General features: G+C 45.0%; 1 protein-coding gene across 4 annotated transcripts in view; it reads left to right on the top strand.

Annotated features, from left to right (window-relative positions):
* The window catches only part of FLNA (filamin A), a 144,247-nt gene that overhangs the window by 57,148 nt on the left and 67,090 nt on the right, over positions 1-20,009 (top strand). For all 4 annotated transcript variants that reach the window (XM_069748390.1, XM_069748389.1, XM_069748387.1 and 1 more), the window contains exon 2: positions 4,902-5,322. In XM_069748390.1, coding sequence (XP_069604491.1) covers positions 4,953-5,322 — 370 coding nt within the window. In that variant the 5' untranslated portion in view covers positions 4,902-4,952. The remainder of the gene's footprint in view (positions 1-4,901; positions 5,323-20,009) is intronic.

The raw sequence follows: 20,009 nt of genomic DNA, 5'->3' as shown, positions 1-20,009 counted from the left end.
AAATCGTCTTAGTTTATGTTTACACGTTGCGGATTTGCCTGTGGAATTTTCTGTGCGGATTTTGCATCTCTTGGCAGAAAACGCAGGTCAAAATTTGCGCTTTTTTTAATGTGGATTTGTGTTGCGGATTTACTGTGGATTTAGTGCGTTTTTACCCCTGCGGATTTCTATCATGGAATGGGTGCAGAAACGCTTTAGATCCGCACAAATAAATGACATGCTCCATCTTTTAATCCGCTGCATTTTCCATGTGGAATTTTCCGCACCATCAGCACAGCATTTTTTTTTCTCATTGATTTACATTGTACTTTAAATTACTTGGAGATCTGCAGCGTTTCTGCGCTGAAAAAAATGCTGCGGATCCGCAGGAAATCTGCAACGTGTGCACATAGCCTTAGGGTATGTGCACACGTTGCGGATTTGGCTGCGGATTTGGCTGCGGATTTGGCTGTGGATCTGATGCTGCGGATTCACAGCAGTTTTCCCTGCATTGTACAATACCATGTAAACCTATGTAAAACCAAATCCGCAGTGCACATGCAGCGGAAAATTCCGCTCGGAAACGCTGCGGTTCATTTTCCGCAGCATGACAATTCTTTGTGTGGATTCCGCAACGTTTTACACCTAATCCTAATAGGAATCCACAGGCGAAATCCGCGGTAAATCCCTGCGTTTTACCTGTGGATTTTTCAGAGTCCGCGCTGAAAAATCTGCTATTGAATCCGCAACGTGTGCACATACCCTTAATGTGGATGTTGACTTGGATACGCTTCAAAAGCCATGTTAAAAATTTGGATGTGAACATATCCTAACAACACGTGCAGAAGTGACATGAGCTGAGAAAAAGAAATGCCACTGGAAAAGTAGCATGAATGTCATGCAAATTTGCTGTGGACTTTCCTGTGGATTTTCAAATGTGCAGTGAAAATCCGCAGTATAAATTGACAGTTTGCAAAAGTAGAATCTGCACCGCTGGTCCGATTCCGCTGAAATGTTCAACTCCGTGCATAGATAAGATTTCGTAAAACGTAGTGCAAACATACCCCAGGTTACATACATACCCCAGGTTCTATTTTCAGAGATAATTCACACAAATCTATTTTACATGCAGTAGTAAATAAAAAGTGTTTTTACCAAAAATAGCCAGTTTTGCTCGGCGTTTTTTGTTTTTGCAGGTAAAACGCATTTACTTTGCAAAAAACCAGACTCAACCTTTAACAGATCTCAGCCAACTGTGTTAATTTGTTTGGAGGAAGGGGAGATTTGTGGCTGCCTCACACCACTGATCTCTGGGCAGGCTCGGACTGGCCCACAGGGTAACGGTAATCCCCCGGTGGGCCCCTGGGTAGATCTGGGCCCCAACTCCACTGTATGGGCAGTACTTGGCATAATTCACTTGATTCCCTCTGTACAGAAAAAAGCAGCATCCCATCATTTATTAACCACGCTACCAAGTTTATTATTATATAGAGATATAGGTAAATTTGTGAACGAAGGTAGTGTAATATTTGCATGCAGGTGTAAAGTGGTTTCCCCCAAAGTCAATGTTATTGGTGTACCCTTGTCACCCCAGTCCGACACTGTCTCTGGGGAATACATAGGGTGAGACAGGAAACAAATCCAATCCATTTCTTTCCCCTTGTACTACTCTTCACCTGACCCAACCCTGATGCTTTGAAGTTGACTTTAGTAATCTGTTCTATTGGACACAATTGGCTGTCTATATAATATACAGCATATAATCCTGTTTATATAACCGCTCATTTGCATTTTTTTATATTAATTAATTTGCTTTTTTTTATTTTAATTACAGAGCCAGCTCATTCAGTGTGACATCAGGGTGTAGGGTCACAGGAATCAATCACTGCTTTGTTTCTGTGGGAAGAGTTAATATATGGTGCCATTCTGCAAAGATCCAATCTGGAAACCACTTATTATAGTCCTGGACCATCGTTTAGTTTACAGTGCAGGTGATTCTTGCTTGATATATCCTGTGGATAAATGTCTGGTAGTTAGGGGACTCACCTCTGGGACACCTTCCTAGTGTAGAGAATAGGGGTCCCTTGACCTCTAATCCTTTAGGTAAAGTGGAGAGTGAAAGGAACTTTTGTATCAAGTGTATAGGAATTCACACTGTATCTAGCGTATAGGACTCCACACTGTATGAAGTGTATAGGACTACACACTGTATCAAACGTATAGCAGTTCACACTTTAGCGTATAGGAGTACACACTGTATCAAGTGTAAAGGAGTACACACTGTATCAAGCGTATAGCAGTTCACACTGTTTCTAGCATATAGTAGTACACACTGTATGAAGTGTATAGCAGTTCACACTGTATCTAGCATATAGGAGTACACACTGTATCAAGCGTATAGCAGTTCACGCTGTTTCTAGCATATACGAGTACACACTGTATCAAGTGTAAAGGAGTACACACTGTATCAAGCATATAGCAGTTCACACTTTAGCGTATAGGAGAACACACTGTATCAAACGTATAGCAGTTCACACTTTAGTGTATAGGAGTACACACTGTATCAAGTGTATGAGTACACACTGTACCAAGTGTAAAGGAGTACACACTGTATCAAGTGTATAGCAGTTCACACTGTATCTAGCATATAGGAGTACACACTGTATGAAGTGTATAGGAGTACACACTGTATGAAGATGAAGTGTATAGCAGTTCACACTGTATCTAGCATATAGGAGTACACACTGTATCAAACGTATAGCAGTTCACACTGTAGCATATAGGAGTACACACTGTATCAAGCGTATAGCAGTTCACGCTGTTTCTAGCATATAGGAGTACACACTGTATCAAGTGTAAAGGAGTACACACTGTATCAAGCATATAGCAGTACACACTTTATCTAGCATATAGGAGTGCACACTATCTAGTGTATAATAGTACACACTGTATCTAGTGTATAGGAGTGCACACTGTATAAAACGTATAGGAGTGCACACTAGTGTATAATAGTACACACTTTATCTAGTGTATAGGAGTGCACACTGTATAAAACGTATAGGAGTGCACACTATCAGGTGTACAGGAGTTCATAGTTTAGCGTGTAGGAGTTCACAGTGTATCTAGTGTATAGAAGTACACCCTGTATCCAGTGTTTAGGATAAACACTATGTATATACAGGGATTAATGACTGGCACATATACTCAGGATGGGTACGCTTGATAGTCCTCACTGTCAGGGATGCCTAGGCATTTGTCCACCATAGGGACCCAATTTAAAAAAAAACAACAAATAAAAAAACATATACTGCATGGCATACAATACCAAAATCGTGCATTGTAAAACCCCAAACATCGCCATATCTATGAGCTAAACCAAGGCTGTTTTGGAATTGTGTACCGTGACCACCTTGGCACGGAGGCGCGGACTCACTTTTATTTGAACTTAAGCTGCTTTTCCCCCTTTTCCATAAAGTGCATGGTATACAGTCTCCCTGTGTAGGAAACTGCAGTCTGCGGCACTTTCCTATACAGTAAAACCAAAGGCATGCAGACTTGTACCCGCCAGACGGGGGCTGAAAAAAAAAAACGTGTCCTACAGGAATGATTTCAGCAGCGTATCACTTCGTTTCTAGAGTTTCTAGATGTAGCAGGACTCAGAAAGCTATTGCTGCCCACAGCACAGCTTTCTTTGTATATTTTCTATTGACAGCTGCTTATCAGAGGAAGGGGTGTGGTTGGACCAGGGCTCACGCGTGCACTAGTCCTGGCAGTGATAATGTCCTGGTGATAAAACACTCGCTGTATTGACACAACAGCACACAGCCTAGTCAGTGACACATTGCTGAAATCAGGGTCTCAGCCCCTACCTCATACTGCCCTCAGATTACATAGCAAAAACCTGCTGATAGATTCCCTTTAAGGATAGATTCACATATCGCACAGTTGGTGCAGAATTTGGTTGCGGATTTTGTTTGTGTGGATTTTTTTATTTGCTATGGAAAGAGTGAAACCTGTGCCAAATCTGCGACAAAAACACGAGTGGTATCTGCAAGCAAAGGCGGTGTGTATGGGGGACGGTGACCGAGTGATGGTCATGGATCGTACGGGCCCGATTCTCCGGAGACGGTCAGCCTCACACTGTCAGCTTGTGCCTTCCTCATCGAGAACACAGATCCTGTGTATGGGGGAGACGGCTGATAATGGCTGTTCATTCGCCGAATATTCCACAGCCATCTAATGTATAATGCTCTAGAAAAATCTGCTCCATATCTGCAACGTGTGAACCCAGACTAAAGGTGTTTGTCCACCCTTATAAGCCCACAGGTAGGGGAAGAATGGCTTATAGCCGGGGGTAGGGCCTCCCATCAGAAAGGAGCTTTGGTCCAGTATTCACACCTTTACTTTACCATAGTAGTAGGTAATAAGTTGTAATTGGAAGAACACACTCCCTTTAAAGGGTCATTCCCAACATGAGAAGTAGTTATGGACAGGATAGATAGTAACTTGCTGATTGTGGGCATCAGACGTCTATTCATTGTCTATGGGACAGCTGGAGAGAATGGCAGTCCTATAGATGATGAATGGAGCAGCAACCAATCAGATCCCAGCTCATCACCTCTACACTAGAGAATTGCAGGACTAGATGATGTCTGTGAGATCCGACAACCTGTAGTGTAGTCGGGACAGTTCTTTGGTTGTCACTCCTGAGTGTACTGCTGTATCCACTATTATTAAAGTACTATCAGTGCTCCAGGAAAGCTGGGTAGTGTCATCAGAATCATATATAAAAGGCTGCTGTATAGAACTGTCAACAAAAGGTAAAAATGCAAAGTTTGGGGCAACGTTGTAGAGTTCCTTGTGTGTGACCCTGCGAGTGCTCCGCAGCCTCGGCTCTGCTGACTCCTCTCCTCTGTGTTTAGGCCCCGCCCCTCACCGCCTCATTCCCCGCCTCCTCCGGCTGAAGCTTCATAATGAGCAGCGCCCACCAGAGGCTCACCCAGAGCGGAGCCGCGGCAGCAGCAGCAGTGCCCGGGGCGGACCCAGCGGAGATGCCGGCCACCGAGAAGGACCTGGCGGAGGACGCGCCATGGAAGAAGATCCAGCAGAACACGTTCACCCGCTGGTGTAACGAGCACCTGAAGTGCGTGAACAAGCGCATCGCCAACCTGCAGGCGGACCTGAGCGACGGGCTGCGGCTCATCGCCCTGCTGGAGGTGCTGAGCCAGAAGAAGATGTACCGCAAGTACAACCAGAGACCCACCTTCCGCCAGATGCAGCTGGAGAACGTGTCCGTGGCCCTGGAGTTCCTGGACCGGGAGAACATCAAGCTGGTGTCCATAGGTGAGGAGCGGGACACGGGGGCGGCGCGCTGTATAGACGGCGAGGAAAGGGTGTGCGCTGTCTATACTTTATAGGGTGGCTGGAAGGGGAGCATTGTCTACGAGGGGGGTGAACTGTGTATAAAGACGTCGGTGCATTGTATGTGATGGGGTGTAAAGAGAGCACTGTATAAAGGGAGGAAAGGCTGTGCACTGTATGTATAGAGGTGGGTGTAGGGTATGCATTGTCTACCAGGGGGTAAGGGTGTGCACTGTATAGAAGTGCTGGGGAGGTCTGTATAGGGGAATGAAGTGATGGGGTGCACTACATAGAGGACAAGTGGTGCATTGTATATAAAGGGAGGAGTGAGGTGGTGCTCTATAGAGTCTATGAGGTGCACTGTAGGTAGAGGGGAGGGAAGGGGTGCTCTGTCTACAAGGAGGTGATGATGGGTGCACTGTATAGAGGGGAGGAAAGGAGGTGCTCTGTCTATAAGGAGGTGATGGGGGGTGCACTGTGTATAAGGAGGGGGGTGGTGAGAGGGCACTATATAGAGGAAGAGGTGACTGGGTGCACTGTATATAAGGAGGTGATGATGGGTGCTCTGTATATAAGGAGGTGATGATGGGTGCACTGTATAGAGGGGAGGAAAGGAGGTGCTCTGTCTATAAGGAAGTGATGATGGGTGCACTGTATAGAGGGGAGGAAAGGAGGTGCTCTGTCTATAAGGAAGTGATGATGGGTGCACTGTGTATAAGGAGGGGGGTGGTGAGAGGGCACTATATAGAGGAAGAGGTGACTGGGTGCACTGTATAGCGGAAGAGGTGACTGGGTGCACTGTATAGAGGAAGAGGTGACTGGGTGCACTGTATATAAGGAGGTGATGATGGGTGCACTGTATAGAGGAAGAGGTGACTGGGTGCACTGTATATAAGGAGGTGATGATGGGTGCACTGTATAGAGGAAGAGGTGACTGGGTGCACTGTATATAAGGAGGTGATGATGGGTGCACTGTATAGAGGAAGAGGTGACTGGGTGCACTGTTTAAGGAAGGGTAAAAGGGTATGTTGTATAGAAGTGGTGGGTGCATTATATATAAGGAGGGGATGCATTGTATAGAGGTGACAGGTACACTATGTAGGGCTGGGGGTGCATACATATGACAGGGGTGATGGACTGTATATAGGGTGAGGACACGGTGGGGGTGGAGGCACGGACTGTATATAAGGAGAGATGACCGGGCTTACTGGACATATACATGGCAGAGTTGTGAGGGGACATGCACTGTGTATGGTGAGGTGAGGGGTGCACTAGCTGTTACAGAATAGGAAGGGGTACATGCTGAGGAGTGGCTGCACTAATATATACGGCCAGGATGAGAAGGAGGGTGCTGCAGTGTCATGGGTGGTGTGCGCCCCTCATACATGACAAGGAGACACATGAACATCTTGTTGCAGGAATCTCCAGTTTCCCACTGGTAAAACTGCTCTAGAACTGGGGTTTGAGACTCTTGCAGTAGACGTACAGATGTCTCCCATATGTTTCCCTCTATTACAATGACTCTCAGTATAGCAGCATGTCTGACAACCAGGCTGACTATGAGAACTATAGCCTCTCAGCATGGGCGGTTTTACACGCAGCTGCCAATGTTCAGACTGGCATCGATGGCAAATTGCTCGAGTATATCATTTTGAAATTGGCACTAGGTGCCCTTATTGGTGTTGGTGGGACACCTCACCCCTTTAATGATGGGTGTAGTCTTGGCTCATTAACTCTTTCCTAAGGATTTGGGTTTGTTTCCCTCATTTGTGGCTTCTATCAGGACCCCTAATCACTCGGTGCTGCGCAGTTTCATTACTATTGGTGTCATGTAAAAATTGTTTCTGTTCAGTGCAAACTGTCTGATGCCACCTGTACCAGATCCTGCCCTAGTGACTGGCGAGGTGGTGACATGCGTGGCATTGCAGGACTGTAGAGCTTGCCGTGTCTAATGTTCTGGTCTTCAAATACAGAAGAATGTCCATCATTCCGGGAATTCCTGCAAATTGCCCCAATCTGGGCAGCTGGGTGGGGGGTCGTGCCCTGGGTGATCCCAGCAGAACTATGGAATGTGGTTGCTGTGGCTGTTCCTTTAGGATCCCCAGACCAGGCATTTCTGCCCAGGAAATATCTACAGATCTCGATCACAGAACACTCCTAACCTTCTATGATGTTGGCAGAATAAGAGCTTCCTTTTAGCAGGTCACCCTACACTTCAGTGCCCCGTTGGTCTTCCCATGCACTTGAGAATCTACAGCGTTCATCATTTCACAGCCTGTACAGTTTTTGTGCCTTAAGGGTGTACATATATATATATATATATATATATATATATATATATATATATATATATATATATATATATATATATATATATATATATATATATATATATATATATATATTTTTTCTCCACGATATTCTCAGAGGCTGGAGGATTTTGCGGAGTGTCAAGTGTTACAGCTCAGAAATCTGTAAAGCATGATGAGACAAGATTCTGAGAAGCATCTTGACATTTCGTCGGGAGTCCGCGAGCGGTGCCACTCAAATATGATGCCCTCTGGGCATGGGTGTGAAGACGAAATTTACGAGCAGATTCAAATCAAGGAGTTTTCTAAAATTTTATTTTGACCTGAGGGGTAATGCTGTTCTACGTAAATTATAGGCTATCCACTGAATAGTGAGTTGTTAGATTGGTTGCAGGTCATATTGCTGAGACCCCCAGTGATTGCTAGAACAAGGGACTTCAGCCAGGAGATGTCACGTGCAAGTGCTGGGTTCGTGTATGCTCAGTCTGTAGATGATTAAGATGCAGTGCTGCATTTTTTTTTTTTTTTTTTTTTTTTCTGGGGGGGAATGTTGCCAGGTTTTTGCTATGCAATCTGAGAGCACAGTGATGTAGGGGCAGAGACCCTGATTCCAGTGGTATCACTTTCTAGGCTGTGTTGCTGTTTCAATACTATTAGTTTTTGTTTTTTAATCAACAGGAGACTATCATTGCAGGACTAGGTATCTTGTGCTTCATGGTCCAACCCCACCCCTGATTGTCAGCTTCCTGTGTACACTGTATAGTGAATGCTGCTGATCGGGGGTGTGGGTAGTGACACACATCACTGCAATCAGGGTCTCTCCCTAGATCATTCTGCTGTGTCCTGTTGACAGATTAGTCTTAATTCTTCATCAGAGTACACATGCGGCCAGATGCCCCATTCTGCCTCTTGTCCATGGTTTTGTGGTCTGACAAGGCCTGAGCCCTCTGTTCTGGGCCAGTCCATAGTCACAGGTTCTGTGCACTATTGCTCAGGTCCCCTGTATATGCAGATTTTGGCCTCTGCAGAGAGTTCCTAGACATATAGTTCCATCCCACAACAGTAGCATTTTAGTAGTTGACACTACTGGTGGTCAGCTTGATACTTATTTATTTGTTCTTACTTATTTTCTCCTTCCATGTTTACCACATGTTGCATTAGTTTTCAAACGGCCTGATATGGCTGCGGTCCAGGTGATGAGGATTGTGGATGTCACATTCTACATTTCATCAGACTTCGTTCTTGCTGCACACATACCCAACTTGGCTGCCATTTTTAGGCTGGCACTACAGTGACCGCAGTTCTCGGATAGCGGTGCAACAAAAACCACATGTGCAACTTGTCTGTAACAACTATTTTAGTGCTGTGAGTTTGCCGGAAAAGTGACCATATCGCAGAGAAGTTGACCAGGGACAGATAAAACCATTTCCAAATGTGTTGGACTATTGTAATAGGCTTCAGTGAGACCCTTATGTTTTTTGGTTGTGCAACACGTGTATCCCTTATTGTGAACAAGTGCTGTCTTCTAAAATCCGAGGGAATAATACTCGCCTTATGGTCATGGTGTTAAACACCCATTGAGTCTAACACAATGGCCCAAACGTTATCAAGTCTGGTGTTCAGGTAGGCCATGATGAGGAGATGGGATGGAGTCAGAGGCTTCTAATTCTTTAGTAGGCACATGCTTCACCGTTAATCTGAGGAGTGTCGTGCACATTGTCACAACTCCTACTCCTGTCTCTGCTGGAGTAAGGTTTGCGCCATAGCAAATACCACTGCGTGTCAAGAATCTGAGTAGTGTTTGCCATGCTCCTGTTCAAGTGCAGCCTCTAGTTATGCCAAAATTATCAAAATTTGAAAAATGGAGCCCAATATCTTGCAACGACTTATCCCATGAGTAGGTAAGGTGCAGTGTCCCTTTACAATGTTTGTTCTCTATGGTGGCTGGAGCAGTGAGCACTAGCTCTCCTTCACACTATACATCTGCTCTTCTCACCCACATCTGTCCTTCACTACCTCGTCTTTATCTTTTCGTACACATGCAGTCTTCCTGTGAATCCTTGCAGTGTCATGTCGGTGGGCTGCAGCCAGTCCTGTACACGTCCGCTGTCCGGGCTGAGAGTGAATGGCAGCACCACACCCATTCTCCAATTCTCTAAACCACTACTTGAGCAACCACCACTCTGCATTCTTGTGCTGTATAGTCCTTACCACTAAGTGCTGTGACTTGCAAATGTGGTTAACCCTTCAGTGCCTAGCAGACTTGCGTTGGACTGCTTCTCTAGGCATAATAGACAAGTTGATGCTGTATTTTCCATGTGTGTTGTGTGTTGTTTTTTTTTTTTTTTTTTCTTAATCTTCCCACATTTACTAGTTTAGCAGTGACTCCTAACCCTGTCCCACTTGTTATGGGGTGTTAGTTTACCACAGCAGAGTACACGATTATACTGCAACAATCTGAAACATGGCAAAGCGTCAGCTCTACAGCTACTGTAAGACTTCAATTCTCACCATGCCAAGATATTGGCAGAGTTGTGGTTAAATGTGGCAGGAGAGATGGCATATTAGATAATCATAAGGCAAGCAACTCCTTAAAGGAACGTGCTGAGCAAACCTGGGGCACAGTGTGTTGCGCAAAGATGCTAAAAACACCACAGAATATCTTTTCAGCTGCTTTGTTCTCGAATGTCACTTTACAGAAAGCTCCTTTAGGGTATGTGCACACGATGCAGATTTAGTGCAGAACTGCAGCAGATTTTTCTGCAGCAGAAACGCTGCAGAACCGCACTGTGATCACAGTACAATGTAAATCAATGTGAAAAAAAAAAAGCTGTGCACATGGTGCAGAAAAATCTGCGCAGAAACGCTGCAGATTTCAAAGAAGTGCCTGTCACTACTTTTGTGCAGTTCTGCAGCGTTTCTTCACCCCTCCATTATAGAAATCTGCAGGTGCGTTTTTGATGCAGATTTGTGCTCAAAAAAACGCATCAAAAACGCACCTGCAGATTCTGCCAGGAGATGCAGATTTAGTGCAGAACTGCAGCAGATTTTTCTGCACCAAATCTGCATCGTGTGCACACAGCCTAAATGTTAGTTGAGTTGCCCCTTTTAGCTGAAAGGGACCATGTTAAAGCCTTTACTGGTCAGTTGCTTTCTTTTTTTTTTTTTCTCCAGGTTAGCAGTCAAGAATGTCTTCCTCCAGGCTTAGGCTAGGTTCACATTGCATTAGTGCAATCCGTTTAGCACATACGCTAACGGAATGCGCTAACGCAATGTCTAAAAAGGATCGCGTTTAGCGTTTTGCCCGATCTGCGCTAGCGAGAAACAGAGCGAACTCTGCAAGCAGCGTTCGCGGTCCGTCAGAAAATAACGGGACATCGCTAGCGCATGCCAAAAATGGCATACGTTAGCGATGCGCTCAATGGGTGCGCTAACGCAGGGGTCCCCAACTCCAGTCCTCAAGGCCCACCAACATGTCATGTTTTCAGGATTTCCTTAGTCTTGCCCAGGTAATAATTGCATCACCTGTGCAATGCAAAGGAAATCCTGAAAACATGACCTGTTGGTGGGCCTTGAGGACTGGAGTTGGGGACTCCTGCGCGAACGGATCCGTTACATGGTGTTAATTGTGCCATGTAACAGATTCCGTCAGCGGACACCCACTAACGCAATGTGAACCCAGCCTTATTCTTATTTCAAGGATGTCACTTAGGCTACGTTCACACTAGCGTTGTGCGCCGCTGCGTCGGCGACGCAACGCACAACACGCGGCAAAACGCACGCAAAAACGCTGTGTTTTGCGACGCATGCGTCGTTTTTTGCCGAAAATCGGACGCAAGAAAAATGCAACTTGTTGCGTTTTCTTGGTCCGACGCTTGCGGCAAAAAAGACGCATGTGGCGCACAACGCAACAAACAAAAACGCATGCGTCCCCCATGTTAAACATAGGGGTGCGTCGCCGCTGCGTCGCCCGACGCTAACCCGACGCACACTAGCATAACGCTAGTGTGAACGTTGCCTTACTGGGCTGTGAAGTTTCAATACAATCAGTGTTTTATCAGCTGGAGACTCTCACTTAATGCCAGACAGGCTAATCTGTAACTCCACCCCCACCTCTGATTGGCAGTTTTCTTACTATGTTCACAGAACCTGCCAATCAATGGTGTGGGCAGGGTTATACGCAGCTATGTACTGCTAGATCTACAGTAGAGAACAGTGATTGTAACAACTTGTCCAGTCAGTGACACATCTCTGGAATCTGTGTCTCTGCCACTACATCATGCTGCTCTCAGATTACATAGCAAAACCATAGATATATTCTGTATAATTAGAGAAAAATATATCTCTGTTGCAGATGGGCTGAACATAGTGCGTAAAATATTGGTTAAGTGATGGACACATCCATTCAGGTACACAAACTTCACAAGTGAGCGCTAGGACAAGGAGCACGTCGGGTACCGAACCTGTGTGCCAAGTAAATCTGCTCAGGTCCAGGGGAAAGAAAAACCGAACTCCTGGCAATGACTGTTCTGTAGCTGAAGTTGTCAGTGGAAAACTCTTCATATCCAGAAACTCCTTTTTGTTCTTAGTGTTTGAAATGTGGGAAATGTTTGTGATTCCAAGTTGTAGGAATGGCTGCAATATCCTTTTTATGTAGGCTGGAGCGGAGGGGGGCCTTCCCGAACACTTGTTGCTCTATGCTGCCCCGTGCAAACAACTACATTCTTTTCTTAAAGATATTAAGACTGGAGTAAGGGAGCGCCAAATTATCCACCAGACCCGTGCCTCTAAATGAATGAACTCTCCTACAGCTGCTGTCAGGATGGCATCTTTTCTGCAACGTTCGTGCCCTAAATTAAGAGTTTTAGTGGGCTTCAGCACTCCCACCCCAGCGGCACCTACCGGCGGAGCGGCCGGGACTTGTGTATAAGGGACAACTTGAAGAATCTGGGGCAAACGTCTATACGAAGCAGGGTCGCCTTGTTTGCTAATTTTACTTCCATGTGTTGGTTTTTTTTTTTTTTCTTGGTGTAAGGGCACTTGGGAACATAAATGCTTTATTACTTGTCATACTTTTATATTAATGCTGTAGAAATGGGGGAATATCCCACTCTGGGAAGGATGTTTTGGGGGATTTTGAAGGCTCACTCCTGGAATTTGGCTTTCATATATAAAACTTCTATATCCAGTATACTTGTCCAAATGTTTGGGCGCTGCCTGCGGAATCAGTCATTAGCCTCTAAAATGGGCAGGATTTTGGGCTCGGGCTGCACCACGACATTGCAGTAAGCTTTTTTTTTTTTTTTTTTAATCTGCCCTATTTTAAGAGGATTGTAGATGGCAAACTTTAGTTTTGAGGGGGCAATCCTTTCATTAGTCGCGAATGACTTTTGCTTAATTGCCTCTAACTGGCATTTAAATGCACAAACATACTGTAAATTATCCAGCGCCAAAAGTGATCTCCCGGAGGTTGTCCAACCCTCCCTCGCTTTCTGCTCCGGTGCCATCTAGGCTTTCATACACACCAGACTCTTGGCATTCTTTCAAGTGCAGCAGCTGCTGAATAATCTGCTGAGTGGGTCGTTTTTATCCCAATGTCATGGCAACAGCAGCCTCTGGCGTCCCCTTCAGTCTGGACCCACAGGCAGTCTGATTAGAAAGCAGGACCCCCCCCCCCCCTTATTTCTTCCTGGAAGACCCTCACAGAAGTAGTTGCTTAATTGTCTCCCCTTGTCATAAAGTGATAGACCACTGCACTCACCCACAGTGCTGAAAAGGTCCGTGTAGTTTGGCTTGTAGAAACGCGGTTGCTGAATAATTTGGCAAACTACATTCTTTTTGGCATAAACGGGAAGGGGTCGAAGTCTGACTTGTTATCTGCAGGTGGGATTTGGCGTATAGGCTGTCACCTTGTGATATAATGGTAATTACATGGCCGCTCTACTACAGATTGCCTTGCCCTATCCCAAGCAAAACAATACAGCTTTCCCCGGTCTTTACACGTAGCCTTAATATTTATAAGAAAACATTATTAAAGGCAACAGCAAGAAAACTCTGGTGTCCTCCAACAGTCCGCTCTGCAGTGCTTCCCCAATGGAGTTCCTCATCCTCTGCCTCCTGATCCAGGAGTCCAAAACTAAAGCATTGGAGTAAGGCTACTTTCACACTAGCGTCGGAATCTCCCCGTCGCAATGCGTCGAGCAGAGATTCCGACGCTAGCTTTTAACGCACTGCACAACGGAGGCAGCGGATGCATTTCTCCTGCGCATCCGCTGCCCCATTGTGAGGTGGGGGCGGAGTTGCGGCCGCGCATGCGCGGTCGGAAAAAGCGGTCCGTCAGGAGCAAAAAAGTTACATGTAGCGTTTTTTGCTCCCGACGGTCTGCCAAAGCACGACACATCCGTTGCACGACGGATGCAACATGTAGCAATCCGTCGCAATGCGTCGTCAATACAAGTCTATGGGGAAAAAACGCATCCTGCAAGCACTTTTGCAGGATGCGTTTTTTTCTGCAAAACGACGCATTGTGACGGATTGCAGTTAACGCTAGAGTGAAAGTAGCCTTAAGGCTATGTTCACATGCAGTGCTCTTCTTTTTTTTTTTTTTTTTTTTTTTTTCTGTTTTGCAGCCAACACTTGCTTTCTTGACAGGAAAAACACGGAGTTCAAAACTCCTGATTTTCAGAGGTTTTGTAGTATTCATCTGTGTGGATTGTGTTTTTATTTTTTATTTTTTTTTTTTGTCTACGTACATGTTTGGTAAAGTTAGTTTTATTCACCCAAGTTGCTGTTTTTGTAGCAATTTGCATGGGTGATTAAAAAAAAAAAAAAAAAAACAGTGCAAAGACGCTGAAGAATTGACATGCTGCTGACTTCAAGCAAGTCGTTTTCTGAAACTGACGCTTTTTTCCGGTGCTGTAAAGCTGCTTTTTAGTTTTGCATTAAAAGGTGCATAACCTAAGACTATGGTCACATGCAGGATTTTTAATGCAAATTAAGTTGCTTTTTACAGCATCATCAAAAGATGACACTTCAGAAACCTCATTCACATGTTTTTATTTATATTTTTTTCTGGACAACATTAATATTTTTTGTGATCTACAAGGTGTTATCAAGACCTCTGCAGAATTTTTTTTTTTTTCCAAATTTTCTCATGAACAGCAAAGTGGATTTCCTCTAGAAATAGTTTTCCAACAGTTAAGGATTTTTAAATGGCATCTGCTCATAAAATGTATATAGCGTTTTTATAGCAAAAAAACACTAAATCCTGAACGTGTGCACATGGCCTTAATGTCTGCGACTGCTATTTCTTCCAAACCCATCATGAATGCATAGTGTGAACAGAGCATGCATGTGTCCCAGTATGGAGGCATGAATTAGGCCCCTCTGAACACCTCTGGCAGCGGCTTATCTTCCAAAAGAACAAAGCATCTTCTCTGAGGAGCATTGGGACAGTGGCTGATCCGATCCTTTTCAGCTGGTTTAGCCAACTACTGTTTTGTGCATGGCCGCCAGCTTTGGGCCAGACCATGGCCAGTATCTTCACGTGTGCCTCGCTGACGGCTCCCTGCTCTGTAGATGGCTCCAGGTCTGCTCTCCGTTGCATCCTGTGTACAGTGAGATACTTGGCTTCGCTGACTACACAGGGTGTGGCTGGTGGCGGAGGCTTTTAGTTCTTGTCATTGATGCTGTGGTGAACAATAGTGAAAACAGGGTTTTGTTTAGTATGAAACTTCTGGCTCTACGAGCATTGCAAAATATCTTTAGTGATGGCGCGTGTGTGTACACAAGTAATGTCTGTTCAGCCCATTTTTACTGGTTCTACAAGATTCTGCACTCGGACATAGTGAGGGGGGATACTTGGACCTCCATAATATATTGAAACGAGCCGCTAGGGTACAGGGTAAAGCTGGCTGTGCACATTAGTTGGCTCTGTCGTTCAGCCATCTTGGCCAGCTCCCATACCCCAGAGCCCTACTGCAGCCGAGCACTCCTGTCCTGTGTACTGAGAGCTGCTCACGGATTTCTTTGCTGGTGGCTTATCTCCTAGAGAACTAGGCACATGGCGCTCTGAAATTGGACATGTCAAATCGACATCTTGGCAAACTATCAGTTAGCGAATGTCCCTATACTCGTAGACTAGATGCAGTCTAATGTGTATGGGGGTCTTGAGTTCATATAACCTGAGATGAACGGTCGAATGCTTGTTTCACTGGGTGCAAGCTCGAGCGCCAATACAGAAGCATGCTATTCTCTGCAGTGTTTTCTTTTTAAAGGCTTGTTCAGATGTCGAAAATCAGACTGCAGTGCACTGACTGACAACAGGATCGCCTCATACAAATACATGAAGCTGTCCACGCTCTGGTCGGGGGGCCATAACTCTTATGTATTAGCTGTCCAATCATTCCCTCCTGTCCAGTGTATCGGTTGTTGCACCAGTTAGATCTTTGTGCAAGTCTAGGGGCCCCATCCCAACACTCTAAGGCTACTTTCACACTAGCGTTTTTTTAAATCCGTCACAATGCGTCGTTTTGCAGAAAAAACGCATCCTGCAAAAGTGCTTGCAGGATGCGTTTTTTTTTCCCCTATACACTTCTATTGACGACGGATTTGCACACTTCGCATCCGTCTTGCGACGAATGCGTCGTGCTTTGGCGGACCGTCGGGAGAAAAATACCCTACATGTAACGTTTTTTTTCTCCCAACGGACCGCTTTTTCCGACCGCGCATGCGCGGCCGGAACTCCGCCCGCACCTTACAATGGGGCAGCGGATGCGCCGGAAAAATGCATCCGCTGCCTCCATTGTGCAATGCAGCAAACTCTAGCGTCAGAATCTCTCCCCGACGCATTGCGACGGGGAGATTCCGACGCTAGTGTGAAAGAAGCCTAAGGCAGTGTTTTTTGTTTTTTTTTGTAGTTTTGTAACTGTTCTTGGTTTTTCATGCCACCCATACTAATCTCCTCATCGGCAAGTACATACTTGTGTGTATGCCGAGCTTTCCTGTATAACTCTTGTAGACTCTCCGTTGCATTCTTTGATAATGGTGTGAAGTTCTTGCAGTCTGCGTCTTTCCTTCTGTCTGTTCTTGGTCATACAGGATATTTGGGGCAGATGAGATAAGACGAGAAGGAAAAGGTCTCTTCCTGGCAAATGTTAGTTGTAGATTAGGGCGCTATTGTTACTGCCGCATGATGCGGGCACATCCTCCTCACACCAATTAGCCACAACTTGAAGATCTATGGAAAAATTGGGCTCTACCCAGTCTGCGGAAGAAAAGGGTGTCACAATGCTGGGCCATCTAGATCAAAGATGGGTGACTAGCCAGTAAATCTCTACTTGAAGGGCTTACATTGAGGTGTATTCTGGCACCAATGGGGGTTTCAACAATGGAGAATTTGATGGATGCATGACATATGCCAACGTGGCAGCCACCGGTCAAATAAATCTGAACCTCTAACCTCCAATGCAAAAGTGTAGATGTGGGCTTTCTTGCTACTGCCAAGGGTATGTGCACACGTTGCAGATTTTTCTGCAGAATCCACAGGTAAAACACCGTGTTTTTTTTTTTTTTTTTTTTACCTGCAGGTTTTCTGCAGAATTTGTGGAATTCACCTGCGTTTTAACACCTGTGGATTCCTATAATGGAATAGGTGTAAAACGCTGCAGAATCCGCACAAAGAATTGACATGCTGTGGAAAATAAACCTCTGCGTGGAATTTTCCACAGCATGTGCACTGTGGATTTGGTTTTCCATAGGTTTACATGGTACTGTACACCGCTTGGAAAACTGCTACGGATCCGCAGCCAAATCCGCAACCTGTGCACATACCCTAATTGTGCAGTAACGCTACATGGTTTACTATTAGGATTTTTGACAGTCATCAGGTTATTTCCACACCATTTAATAGACTCATAGGCTATGTGCACACGATGCAGATTTAGTGTGGATCCACAGCGGATTTTTTTCGCGCAGAAACGCTGCAGATCTGCACTGTGATTTACAGGACAATGTAAATCTATGGTAAAAAAGCTGTGTGCAAAAATCCGCACAAACGCTGCGGATTTAAGTGCATGTCACTACTTTTGTGCAGATCTGCAGCTTTTCTGCCCCCCTCCATGATAGAAATCTGCAATGGTAAAAACTGCAGAAAATCCGCATCAATTCTGCATAAAAACCGCACAAAATCCGTGGCAATTCTGCACCTGCAGTTTTTGCCAGGAGATGCAGATTTTGTGCGGAAAATTCTGCACCCCAATCCGCAACGTGTGCACTTAGCCTTATTGTCCTTTAATTTGATTGTGACTCTATAGCAGACTGTTTGGCTGCACTCGTGTACGGAATCTATAGTTCTACCTGGCTAAACATTGGGGCGGTGTCCTTTGTCTTCACCTCCGTTGGCTATAGAGCAGTTGTTCCTGGCCGTCCTTTGGCTGTTCTCCTGCCATTCCTGCATCTGGATAAGCTCTGCGCTCAGCCTGGACTCAGTAAAAATGCCAAACTTCTGGAGCCCTCAGGCCTGTACAGTTGTTGCATCCTGAATAAAACCTTTCTGCACATTGGGTTTTGTGTGGTGGTTACCTTTTTTTTTTTTTTTTTTTTTTTTTTTTAAAGCCTCGAAGAAATCTGATGTCTGATCTGCTGAATTCCAGTGATGTCACTTGTTGGACTCTCCAGTTTCCTCCCACATTCCAAAGACCTACTGATAGGGACTCTAAAATTGTGAGACCCATTGGGGACAGTGCCAATAAAGTCTGTATCTCTGTGGAATTAATGGCACTATATAAAAGAGTAAAATAAATATTACACTAAGTGACATTCCTGGAATCAGGCTCTCTGCTTTTATATTATGATGCTCAGATTAAATGGCAAAAATCTGCTGACAGATTCCATATCAAACTGCAATCAATTGTAAAAAGTAGGTGACCCCCTAACTCTCTCCTTTTTGAATTCCCTCTAGTTCAGTGCCGCTATGGTGGGCTATGAAGGACTTGGTTTACTTGTATGTAATTGCTGGGAGATGTTCTGAAATTCAGCTACTTGGGGTAGTAAGAGGCAGCCAGTCAAAGATGGAGTCGATCAGCCGTCATGGAGCTCTACACAGATTGTCAAGAACAAGCCAGTGGTGGATCAGCCTAGGTCCACACTGATCTTCAAATCAAAACTCCTATTTCTAACAGAAGTTTTTTTTTAGTATATTTATGGGGTGGCTGGATGCTCCCTTTCTAAAATGATTGTGCACATAATCGTTGGACCTGATATGTGGAGCGATTGTGTTTTATTCACTCCTGTAATGACATGCAGCAGCTTCCCACACTTACCAGTTATAGAAAATTAGTTTTGTTCAAGACCGAAGCAGTTAACGGGAAGCATGCAGGAAAGGTAGAAGCCCCAGTGCCCGTGCCCCCCTCTAGACAGGATGAGGATTGCAAACAAAGGTAATTTTCAGAGAAAAGAACTGAATCCCAGGAGGGTCGCTACCATTTCCTAATTCTGCAGCTACTGTGTGAGCAGGGTAGAGGGTAATACTACTGTTACCAGCCCCTCCAATCTCTATGGATTGTGTGAATGGTCTTCACCACAATCCAGTTATATCACCCTCATGTTTGTAAGCGTTTGGCCGACATTCATCTTGTCTGTCAAGTCCCCTCTAAAACATAATGCTAAGCAACATGATGCAGGGGCAGAGACCCTGACTCCATTTGTGTATCTTAACTCTGTTGATTTGTTTTCACTGCTTCATTTCTCTGAATGCTGAGCACTGTATAATCCCGTCCACATCCTTGACTGGCAGCTTTTTGCCTATGCACAGTATACACAAAGCTGTAAATCAGTGGTGCTGTAGGGGTTACACACAGCACATGAATATGGAGGACTACCTGTCAGCAGTTTTACTAGTTCTCCAGTGATGATCTCCTGCCAATAAAACTGATTTTTATCAAACCTACAGCAAGCAGCCCAGTAAGTGACACATCACTGGAATCTCTAAATTATTCTGCTCAAATTAAATGGTAAACCTGGTGACAGATTCACTTTATAAAGGACTATTAAACAGTACATAACTTTCATAAATGCTGTGTTTAAAACAAAAAAAAAAACCCTATGACCTCTGAATTCTTATTAATCATAACTCTTAATATTAGTGAGAAGAGAATAAAAAGTGGCTCTGCTGCTGGACTGCCTCACAATGCTTAGAGAGCTGCAACACCAGACCCTGCCTGTAGACAAGGTGGCACTGTTTATAAAGTAAGAGCGGTCCCTCGATCTCATCTGATATGGGTGGCATTTGCTTTGCACGTCTCGGGCCCGGCTGAATATCCGTAGTTAGAAGCCATGGGCCAGGAAGCCATACGCGCACGT

The sequence above is a fragment of the Ranitomeya imitator genome, chromosome 2 (genome assembly GCF_032444005.1).
Source record: "Ranitomeya imitator isolate aRanImi1 chromosome 2, aRanImi1.pri, whole genome shotgun sequence".
NCBI classification, from domain to species: domain Eukaryota; kingdom Metazoa; phylum Chordata; class Amphibia; order Anura; family Dendrobatidae; genus Ranitomeya; species Ranitomeya imitator.
This window is presented reverse-complemented; position numbering and strand designations above follow the sequence as displayed.